The sequence below is a fragment of the Phasianus colchicus genome, chromosome 6, assembly GCF_987193195.1.
Source record: "Phasianus colchicus chromosome 6, bPhaCol1.hap1.1, whole genome shotgun sequence".
In the NCBI taxonomy this organism is placed as follows: Eukaryota; Metazoa; Chordata; class Aves; order Galliformes; family Phasianidae; genus Phasianus; species Phasianus colchicus.
In genome coordinates, this window is record NC_143441.1 from 46,925,828 (window position 1) to 46,937,736 (window position 11,909).

Sequence of the window (11,909 nt, forward strand, 5' to 3'; positions counted from 1 at the left end):
AGGTGCTTAATTCAAGTGGTTAATCATAACTCAGGACTGAAAGCAACTTGGTCCATGTGTGATGCTTGGCAGCAGCATGGATTTTTCTCTTGTTTGTTGCAGGCAATGTATCTGGGTATAACAACAAAAATACAGACTGCTAGCCTTTAGGAATATACATCACTGAAGTGTGATATGGCACTGCAGTGCAGGCTAGTGCAATAGCTTTGGAAATCCCATTTTAAAAAAAGCCTTAATTTTTCACACTGAAATAGATCTGTGATCTCTTAGAAAAGAACACAACCTTATAGCAAACTGAAGTAAATTGATTTCAAAACCTTTCCAAAACTGTAAGGTCAGTACTGGAATGGGCTGCCCAGGGAGATGATGAAGTCACTGACTCTGGAGGTGTTCAAGGAATGTTTAGAGGTTGTGTTGAGGGATATGGTTTAGTGAGAATTATTGGTGATGGGTGGATCTTGGAGGTTCTTTCCAACCTTGGCAATTCAATGGCTCCATAGAACTTGAAAGCAATTAGTTTTTCATTAGATGAGACATGCCTTCTTCACTGAACATTTTGTCCTCTACTTTAAAAAGTATTCATACTTCAAAATAATAATTTAAAATTCTCATTCTAGGAGAGAGTGTGTTTCCAAGAGTGCCACTTATGAATGGTCTGATTGGCCCTAACCCTCATCTCCCTCATACAACTCTGACTCCTGGAGGTGCCCTGGGCACTTTCTCTCCCATAACACAACAACCATATACTGATACCAGGTACGTTAAAATGGGAAGTCAAAAACAGCCACTGCTTAGCATTTATCACTTGGATGATAGTGGTGTTATTAGTACTGTGATACTGTTAGTGTTTAACTAATTGGTTATTGAGAGTTACTACAAAACCTGTGTTCTTGCAGTCTGCTGGGTAATAAGATAGCAAGCAGAATAAGTACTGTGCTAATTGTTTTTGTATATTGAGAGAAATCTATTTACAGAATAAAACTCCTTTTTGATTTGTCAGGGATAAGAATCCAGCATACAATCCAATGGTAAGTGATCCAAACAGCTCATGGGCACCATCTGCTCCACCTTTGGAAGGTGAAGGTGATACAATGTCCAATGCTCAAAGAAGCACTCTTAAGTGGGAAAAAGAAGAAGCATTGGGTGAAATGGCGACAGTGGCACCTGTTCTCTATACAAATATTAACTTCCCTAATCTAAAGGAAGAATTCCCAGGTGAGTGAATTAGCAAAGTTAAATTGTATGTGGAAATTTATACATCTTTATTTGAAATAATATGAAATAAACGTATTAATTCCTTTCATATTAACGCATTTTTTTTATTATTGCAGACTGGGCTACAAGAGTGAAGCAGATTGCTAAATTGTGGAGGAAAGCAAGCTCGCAGGAGAGAGCTCCATATGTGGTAAGAAAAACCACCTCCTTCATTTGCATGCTTTCAGCAAAAATGTATTTCATTTGTGGGATTCTCATTTGTTTTTTTAAATAAGTTTAGGGTTAGTGGAAGTTCACTTGCCTTTCAGCCTTGAAGTAAACTACAGTAGTATTGCGCAAGATAAAGGCGTTAAATGAGATGAGAATGTTTGTTCTCACTGCCTCTTTGCTACATTTGTTTTGTGCCTCAGGCCTTACATGCCCTGCCCTTGTCTCCTTCTGCATAGGACCTCACCAGTTTCTTCATAAGGATGATAAAAAATTATTATGTGACCTTTCTCTCTTTTATCTTCCTCTCATTAGTGTTTTCGTTTTGGCCCCATTTGAGTTGCTGAAGTTGTTCACAGGTTGAACTACCAATTCCAGAGGTAGCAGAGCTTCATATCTCTACTTGGCTCATTTTCTTTTACTCCTCTGCTCTTGCCTTACTGTTCCCCTCTCTTATGTCTGGAATGGAAACTCTTTTGATACCTTCCATGTTGTGGAGAGCAGAAGCAACTCTGTTCTCACCAGAACCATTCATGTTCTTCACATTTGGGCCAAGCAAACTCAGATACTTGAAGCAGCTGCCTGGAGTACATGAATGCTGATTCCTGATTCTGTAGAACTGCCATGGAATTGGTTACCCTTGTACTCTATTGACACCTGTTGTTAAAACCTCTTTTCATCCAAACCTCAGAACCTGTATTAGTTTCATTGCTCTTGACCAACCGTTGTTGGTGAATGTGCTTTCCTTTAATATTCTGTTAATCTCCATCCTGTCCTGGTTCTTTTCTTCCTTTCATCACAACAGCAACTGGATGAGTGTTCTCATTTTCACTGTGTAAATTTCTGCAGATTTTGCAGGATTGTGTTTTCAGTCTTTTTCTTTCCCCACGCCCAAAGTTATTCCAACATGATCTTATTAATAAACAAATCTGATCCCCAAGTGTGTTTGTATGTTGATGGTACATAGATTAGCAATACCAACATGATGTCTTCCAGTCCAAATTAACAAACAAACAAAAACAGACTTGCTGACAATTTTTAGGGGATGAGTTATTACCCCAAAAAGAAATGCATACCCAGACCAAGAGTCTTGATCTTTCTGAAACCCTTGAAACAATCCCTCTCTGTCTATATCATTTAGTTATTGTCTTTATTTTACTTTTTATTCAGACCTGTAACTTCAGTGACTTTGGACCTATATATCATTTCATGTATTTAATCTTGAAAATTCCTTCCATATAGCATTTACAAGAAACTATTGACATAAAAGGGTAGGCTTTTATCCAGGCATTTCTCAATTTACTATTACTGCTATTACTGAATGCTCCTTCTTCATTGCTCTGGAAAAATACAGTCCTATTCTCCTAGAGGATACCCAAGAAATAGATGCAAAAATTATTTCCTCTGTCTGCGGAATGGGAACACTCAGTTGCACAGACATGTGCATGAGTATTTGCATAGTACAAAGTAGTTGTTTCCTCACAGATGTTACAGTTCATGCACTCCTAAATTGCAGCTGTTTCTGGTGTACGTAGCATTGTGCACACAAGAAGCTGCTTGAGTGCCTGAACTGAGGAACTTTCAGCTGAGAAGGGATGAAGGGTACCTTAGAAATAAAACTGAGAAATGTGTTACTTCATTCTCACTGTATGCTTTTTTACTTTCCTTACTTGCATAATCTTGACACTTAGAGGGGAAATGACACGAATATTACTGCTGCACTGTTGATCTCATCTGTGTTAATGCATCTTGTTTCTTGTTGGAGGGGAAGAGTTTAAGCTTTTTTTTTCTACCAGGCAGTCACCACTTGAAAACTGAAAAAAAAAAAAAAAGAAAAAAAAAGAGGTAAAAAAGGTAAAAAAAAAAAGATGTGAGGATTTGATTCAGCAAAGGAGTCACATCCTAGATTGGCGGTAAAACAGACCCTTTGAAATTTCCATTAGATGTTTTAAAGTGTCAGGATGGCTGTGAAATGCCTCATTGAAGAGGAATTGCTGTTCTTTCATCCAATTTTTCCTGATGCACAAGCCCATATCCTATGTTTATACTACTGACTTAACACAGATTGAGATCTATAGAGTCTGTTTAATGGAGTAGACTGTATTTTTCTTGTCATTGAAGTTCTTCACATTATTGGTCTTTATTGATCTAAACATCATCTGCTGTACTCACATCTTTGGGTTTCAGACCACCACAGTGTGCAGTTTGAAAGGTGTATTGGTGAGATTCATGTTTTTTTGGCACAGCACAGTACCTGAACAGAGACTCAGAGAAAACCTCTACTGCAAATAATTCCCTAGTTCTCTCTGTGTGTTAGTTTAAATGTAAGATTTCTAAAGATAATGAAGTATTTTCGGTTTGGAGTTTGTTGTAATAATAATAATAATGTAATAATAATAATAAGGTAGTTTTCACAAGCATGTGTGTGTTTAAAAAACAAAACAAAAAAGTTTTACAAGTAATTTCATTTTAGGTTTTGTAGGAATAATGGATGCAGTTTTCACACTTAGCAAACGAAAATGAGACTAACTGCATGTCTTTTTTCTCTTTCTTCAGCAAAAAGCCAGAGATAATAGAGCTGCTTTGCGCATCAATAAAGTACAGATGTCAAATGACTCCATGAAAAGGCAACAGCAACAGGATAGCATTGATCCCAGCTCACGTATTGACTCCGACCTCTTTAAAGATCCATTAAAACAGAGGGAATCGGAACATGAGCAGGAGTGGAAATTCAGACAGGTGTGTTGCATTTAGGGCTTTTTGTCATTTTTCTTCCTGCCTTTTATTGCATTGTTGGAATCTTGTTTTAATAAAATCAATTTCAATCTTTCTTTGTAGAAGAGTATAAATTCAGGTTTTGTGGAAGAAAATTGGTGTTATCAGAAGGGAAGCTGCTTGTAAATGCTGAAAAATTTTGTTGGAAAGCTTTGACTCTTAAATCTTAACCTATTGTGGAAATAGGTTATTCTTCCTTTGTATGGCTAGCTGGTGCAGTAGTTTGTTTTTTATATACCCTGTATAGCAGTAACCTTGTGCAGCTTGCTGCTTCAAGTTAGGCTGCTTGTCTCTTGGAACCCATTTACCTCCATCAGTGCTGCATCTGTTGGTACTCATCTTTGGAGTATAAGGTTGGAAAGCCGTGCTGCTCTCTAGGCAACCTGGGAAATTTTCTTCCCAGGCAATCAAGGTGCTTGTCAAGGTATTTGAACTTAATAAATAGCTATGCTCTCTGCTCTCTTGCATTTACAATTTACAGTTATTCATAATTGATCTTTAGTGTATTCAGAAGTTTTAATTCCTGATTCATTTTACTCATCAAAGATTTTGTTTATATATATATATATGTGTGTGTGTGTGTGTGTGAAAGTATAACCTTTTTCCTTACAATTTTTAAACAGCAAATGCGTCAAAAAAGTAAGCAGCAAGCCAAAATAGAAGCCACACAGAAGCTTGAACAAGTGAAAAATGAGCAGCAGCAACAGCAGCAGCAGCAGCAACAGCAGCAGTTTGGTTCACAACAGCTTCTGAACCAGTCTGGCTCAGACACACCCAGCAGTGGGATCCAGAGCCCCCTAACACCTCAGGCTGGCAGTGGCAGCATGTCTCCTGCACAGCAGACATTCCATAAGGATCTATTTGCAAAGCAGCAGCTACCTGCTACACCTACTTCAGCATCATCAGATGATGTGTTCCTCAAACCACAAGCACCACCCCCTACTCCAACCCGAATCCCGGTACATGATTCACTGTCTCAGTCTCAGACTCCTCAAACGTCATCACAACAGATGTTTTCTCCAGGTTCCACAAACACAAGACCACCTTCCCCAATGGATCCATATGCTAAGATGGTAGGAACACCTAGACCAGCACCTAGTAATCAGAACTTTGTTAGAAGAGGTAGCATTGCACCGTTGGATACCTGTGCACCACAGTCATCTATATCCAGGCCTGTTCAGGCAACTGAACCTTCGGGAAGCAGGCCTTCACCAGTCAGGGATTCATGTTCTTCATCTCCAAGTAGCAGCGATCCCTATGCAAAGCCACCAGACACACCCAGGCCTGTTATGACCTCAGATCAGTTCTCCAAACCACTGGGGGTCCCAAGATCACCCATGGTTATGGATCAGTCAGGGAAAGTTCCTTTAGCAGCTGGAAGCAGTGATCCGTTCACTAAGCCAGCTCCTAGAACTGATACATTTCAGAGACAGAGAGTAACTTCTGCTGATGCATATGCACGGCCACCATTGACTCCTACTCCTACTCCTGTTGATGGGAGCCCTGGACACTTTAAAACTCCCATGCGCCCGCCTCAGTCCCCACAAGATCCCTATGCATCAATGCCAGGTACACCAAGGCGCGTTGCTGTTGATCCGTATGAAAGGCCTGCACTGACACCAAGGCCAGTGGATAACTTCTCCCATAATCAGTCTAACGATCCATACAGCCAGCCTCCTCTTACTCCTCATCCAGCAATAAAGGAATCTTTTGCCCATCCACCCCGGATCGTGCGGCAACAGAGTGAGTCTTTCCCTCAGTCTGGACCCATTTCAAGGCCAGCTTCTCAGGACCCTTACTCCCAGCCTCCAGGTACTCCTCGGCCAGTTGCTGATCCTTATGCCCAACCTCCAGGAACTCCTCGTCCCGCCACAGTTGATCCATATATGCAGCAACCACCCACACCAAGACCTGCACAGCCAGCAGATTTGTTTGCTCAATCCCCAACAAATCAGAGACATTCTGATCCATACGCTCAACCTCCTGGAACACCAAGGCCAGTTCTGAACGATCCTTATTCTCAGCAACCAGCAACTCCAAGACCAGGAATACCAGAGAGTTTTAACAGACCTGCAATGACAAGACCAGGTTTAATACCAAATAGAGATCCTTTCCTGCAGACATCACAGAACAGGTTGCAGGGCACTTTTGTCAGGCCGTCAGACCCGTGTTCTCAAACTCCCAGACCAGCAGGACCTGCAATAACAGATACATTTAACCACGGTCCTTCTGCTCCAGCACGTGATCTTTATGATCAACCACCGATGACTCCAAGACCTCAGCCAGAATCTTTTGGAACTGGTCAACTAGCCCACGATGCTGCTGAACAGTCACGGCCTGGAGCTGAGGGCAACTTCAGTGCATCTGCAAATTCTCCAATGAGTTCTCAAGGACAGCAGTTCCCCAAAGTTTCACAAGGTCCTGGCCCAGCACCCACTACAGGAGTAACGGATACACAGAATACCATGAATATGTCTCAAGCAGACACTGAGAAATTACGACAGGTGAGAGTAATACTTAACACTAACAGCATCCAACTTTCAGAAGTAGTATTTCCACCATTTTTGTTAAATATTTGAAGGGTTGGCTTTTTTGACATTAAACGTAGGTGTGTGATGTAGAATTCTCTGTTCACTTCTTATGTTCGTTTGGTTCTCTGGATAATGCATGTGTGAAATATAAAAAAATGGGTAATTTTTAAGAAGTTTGGACAAAATCCAAAAAAGAAGCAAAGCCATTGCTGAAGCCATTGAAGATCTTATCTACAATATGAGAATTCAACACCTTGAAAGGACAATTAATTCTACATAGGCAATTAATCCTGTAATAGAGGAGTTGTAGAACTGATCGTCAGTGACTTGTTCACAGATTGAGGAGGGTGTAGGCATTGATCTTAGACTGGACATCAAACTTTTCAGATGGCTAGCAAACCTGCTGAGGTTATTTCTGCTGATGGTCATTGCTCTTCTGCAGGAACTGTTGCTCCAGGCTTTTATCAATGAATTTGGCAAGCATCTCTTACTGAGACATAGAATTGCATTCAACTTGTGGGAGGCTGCTTGGTCTTCTGTTTGGAAGGGGCAACAGGAAATAGAATTAGCAGAAAAGATCGCCAATATTTCTCACACAAAGTTAGAGTCAATTCTATAGTAAATAAGGTAATACAGAGGAAAGAGTTTGTTGCTTCTCTGTTAGTTGGCAAAGTAGCATCACGCTAATTACAAGAGATGTGGAGATAAAAAATTGTATTACCATCATCTTGCACTGTGCAATCCCAATCCTAAATTCTGCTTTGATTATGGCAGTATAATATTTCCCTGTAATGACTGAAGAATTTCTTTCATCTAAAAAGCTGAAAGCAGCAGAGTATAACACTTCCAAATACATCACCTGCAAAGTCCAGCGCAATGATTTTTGTTTTGTTTTTTTTTTAAACAGCGACAGAAATTACGTGAAATTATTCTACAACAGCAGCAGCAGAAGAAGAATGCAGTTCGTCAGGAAAAAGCCTTACAGGATCCAGCAGCTCCTCCCCATGCAACTCCTCTCCAGCACTGGCAGCAAGACAACTTAAATCAGATTTTTAACCGCCCTCCTCCTCCGTATCCTGGGAATATTAGATCCTCTGTTGTCCCTCCAGGTGGGCCAAGGTTCACGGTATACTCAAAGGATCAACGTGGGCCATTTCCTGGTGATGGGCAGTTCAGTAGACCCCAGTTTCCAGGAGATATGAGCACCATGGGAATGAGACCTCATGGTCTTAGGTAAGCTCTTCAGTCTTGTACAACCAAGCTATTAAAGTGGTAGTTCTAAATCTACAGAAATCATTGGATACAGGGTTTGGGTTTTTTTGGAGATAAAAAATCGTCTGAATGGTCTGCAGTAGCTGGTGATTTTACTGAGGTTGTGTATAGTAAGCTTTAAGTATCTGTAACATTAGAATGTGCATTTTATAACTAGTAGCACTTCTCTGCGCTGTATTTTATGGGAATTTATGATAAATTAAAAAAGGAGAAACTGCAGTGCTTGTGGAAATTACAGTGGATGATACTGTCACCCATTGTTTTAGTACAACTTTTTAAAAAAGGGTCTGATTTGAGCTTTGCTGTCTTAATAATAGATAAATGTAATATTTCTGCTTAGCTTTCTAATGAATATATAATTCAATATTGACTTTTGTGCCGTTTTTACAATGAATACTAATATTGACATATATTACAATCTTGGGAATAAATGTTTTCAATATTTTGAATTTATTTCAGTAAATCTGCACATTATTTTTAAAGCATACTGCACTGAATTAATATGTAGTTTATTTGTTCAGATCTTAATATCACAGAGTTCTCTATCCATTATGACTGGAATTTAAAACAGGTTGTTTATTAAACATAATTAAAGCAATTATTTTATTGTAGTCATAAAGCTCATTTGAATATAAGCATAATCAGCAAAATATTTATTTAAATATTTTAATGAATGTGTCGTGTAAAGCATTTTGCTGAATAGTTATGTAGTCAAGTATGACAGGCTATGCTGGTCCTGAAAAAAAAAGGTAATTTATCTTTTATACTTTATTTTAGGTTTGGGTTTCCAGGAGGTGGCCATGGTCCACCATCAGGCCAGGAACGTTTTCTCAGTCCTCAGCAGGCAATGCAACGTGCTGGAGTTCCACCACAATTGAGAAGATCTCTGTCTATTGATATGCCTCGGCCAGTGAGCAATCCACAAATAAACAGTGCATCGGGGATCCCTCAGCATTTTCCTCCACAGGGAATTCAGGTTCAGCAGCACAATATTTTGGGTCAGGCATTTATCGAGTTGCGTCACAGGGCTCCTGATGGGAGGCCAAGGCTGCCTTTTAATCCTTCTGCACCAAACATTATGGATCCAGCAGTGCAGCATCAGCGACACGCAGGGTTTATACCCAGGCAGGAATTTCCAGGACCCAGACAGGCAGAACCACTGAGACATAATTCTCAAGGTATGCCTAACCAGTTGCAGATGTCTGCAGGATTGGAGCATATGTCACAACCCCAGCAGGATCAAATCAACCCTGACAACCCATCCGCACTTGTAATACGTTCTCTAAGCAATCCACCAGTAGCTGATGCTTTCCCAGGACCATCTTTGCCTGCAGCTGCACCGAGTGATGAATCAGCAAATATGCAGATTCCCAACCAGTCAAGTGATGGTCTGGAAGAAAAGCTTGATCCTGATGATCCAGCTGTGAAAGATTTGGATGTGAAAGACCTTGATGGGGTTGAAGTCAAGGATTTGGATGATGAAGATCTTGAAAATTTGAATCTAGACACAGAGGATGGAAAAGGGGATGAGCTGGACACTTTAGATAACTTGGAAACCAATGATCCTCACCTTGATGACCTTCTAAGATCTGGGGAATTTGATATAATTGCATACACAGACCCAGACCTTGATGTGGGGGATAAGAAAGGAATGTTTAATGAAGAACTAGATCTTAGTGTCCCCATTGATGTCAAGCTGGATATCCAGGGCAAGACAGAAGAAACAAAAGAGGAGCAAGGGGATAGAACTGTTGCTCATCCTGAGACCCTGTCTTCGCCAAAGAAATCTACTGCAGAAAATGAAATTAAAACAGAAATACTTTCCCCAAACACTCATGAGGAAAAGAAGAATGAAAATGAAAGAAATGATGGAAATGCAGAATCAACAAGTACTCAACAGGCTACTGAAACAGAGTTAAAAGATGGAGAAAAGGCTCCTGCGCAGCCTGCTAACCTAGAATTCCCTGACAAAACTACTGCTGTTTCCAGTCAGGAAACAACTGTGCCTAGTCCAGATACTCAGGGATCTGCTCCAGTGCCTGTTCAAGGAGCAGTAAGTTCCTGCAGTATTTCTGGGTCCACACCAGTCCTCTCGAGTTTGCTAGCTAATGAAAGCTCAGATAACACCGAGGCATCTCCCTCGCAGTCTTTGCCAACGTCTCAACTGAACCATGCATCGGGTATTCCTCAAACACTGCTGACACCTGGTGGGCAGATCTTGGAAAACACTTTAAATTCCAATTTGACCATAGTTCCACGAATAAACCATAATTTTTCTCAAGGGTCACCAAACCCAGGATTTATTCAGGGTCAGTCAGCTAATCATAACTTTGGGACAGGACAGGCATCTAATCAAACTGTGGCTGTAACAAGCCGTCCTGGCCCGAGTGGCATATCTGGTCCCCAACAGATAATGCTCCCTCAGCCATTAGCTCAGCAACAAAATCGAGAGAGACCATTACTGCTAGAGGAACAGCCACTTCTTCTGCAGGATCTTTTGGATCAGGAAAGGCAGGAGCAGCAGCAGCAGCGGCAGATGCAAGCCATGATTCGCCAACGTTCAGAGCCATTCTTCCCTAATATTGGTATGTGGTGATCTGTCTGTGTTCTGTTTAGTTAGGTAAAAAGTCAGAATTAAATGGTTAAACATTTTTATAGCGCCAAATGAAGCAGGTGGATATTTGGAGTGTGAAGATGGCATAACAGAAAAGCAACCTGAGTAGGAGGTATAATGGAAGTCTGGAAAATGAAAATGTAGGTGAAGTGCTGAACCTTTGCAGAGCTCATACTGAGTTTACCAGGATCAGGGTAACACTGTGCTAATGCTAATTTATCCATCACCAGCTCTTACAACTTCGTATGTGACACGGAGTAAGTGTGCCCTTTGTAAACAGTTAGATGATGAAATGCAATAGCTGACCTTCTGATATCCAGTATCCCAATTTTCTGCTCGTGGCTTTTTTACTGTTTTTTTTTTTTCTTTTTTCAGTGTTCAAGTTGTCTCAAAGAGATCACTGAATGTAGTCAAGCCACCCTAGATGGCTTCCAAAGGTCCCTTCCAAATTCAAAGAGTTCTATACTCCCTCGTGAGGACTGTCAGTCAGTCCTGTTTGTCCAGCTCTACTGGGCCAACTAACAGGAGAGTTGGCAGGAGAGAGCATGGTTTACATGCTTATGGATCTTTTCAGATGCTGAATGTGGCATTTTATGCCACGTGCTTTTCTCCCTGTAGTTCTACCAATAATAACAGAGTGACTGAAGAGGTTTTCTTAGTATGTTTGTGATGGTGTGTCAGTTTTGCCAACTGAACTGAGGAACAACTGCTCTTCATGATTCTTTAAACTATAAATAGAATTTATTAATCTCTTGGTTCATAGGCCAAATTTATTCTAGAGCCCTTCTCAACCCAGTCTGCTTTCCTTTGTGTGTTATGGCTGAAAACAAGAGCAGTTACAGCCAGATTAACTTTCCTTAGGGGGTATATGAAGCAACATATTAGCCATGAAATTCAAAATGAAGAGGACAAGTAATTTGAAATAGTAATGCAGCTGAGTTGTTTCGCTGGTGATTTATGTATGAACGAGATATAAACGAGTCAGTTCCAATTAATAACTTGCAATGATTGGTTATGTAATTCATTTGTACTGTCTTTCTTTTCTAGACTTTGATGCAATTACTGATCCTATAATGAAAGCAAAAATGGTAGCCCTCAAGGGGATCAATAAAGTCATGGCTCAGAGTAACATGGGGATGCCACCAATGGTTATGAACAGGTAGGCAACGCTGGAATACCATCTTCAGGGCTGCTAAATGTGAACATAAATCATAGAGATGTGGAAAACGTGGCTTAGTAAAGGTGTTTGTAAGCTCTATTTGAACTCAGTAAGAGAATTCTCCACCCCGAGTTGT

General features: G+C 40.5%; 1 protein-coding gene across 13 annotated transcripts in view; it reads left to right on the plus strand.

The window, feature by feature from the left end:
• KMT2C (lysine methyltransferase 2C) overlaps positions 1-11,909 on the plus strand; it is a 188,261-nt gene that overhangs the window by 151,617 nt on the left and 24,735 nt on the right. For all 13 annotated transcript variants that reach the window (XM_090143163.1, XM_090143155.1, XM_090143156.1 and 10 more), the window contains 8 exons: positions 618-756; positions 1,001-1,215; positions 1,332-1,405; positions 3,979-4,161; positions 4,821-6,701; positions 7,636-7,961; positions 8,778-10,585; positions 11,662-11,773. In XM_090143163.1, the coding sequence (XP_089999289.1) occupies positions 618-756; positions 1,001-1,215; positions 1,332-1,405; positions 3,979-4,161; positions 4,821-6,701; positions 7,636-7,961; positions 8,778-10,585; positions 11,662-11,773 (4,738 nt within the window). The remainder of the gene's footprint in view (positions 1-617; positions 757-1,000; positions 1,216-1,331; positions 1,406-3,978; positions 4,162-4,820; positions 6,702-7,635; positions 7,962-8,777; positions 10,586-11,661; positions 11,774-11,909) is intronic.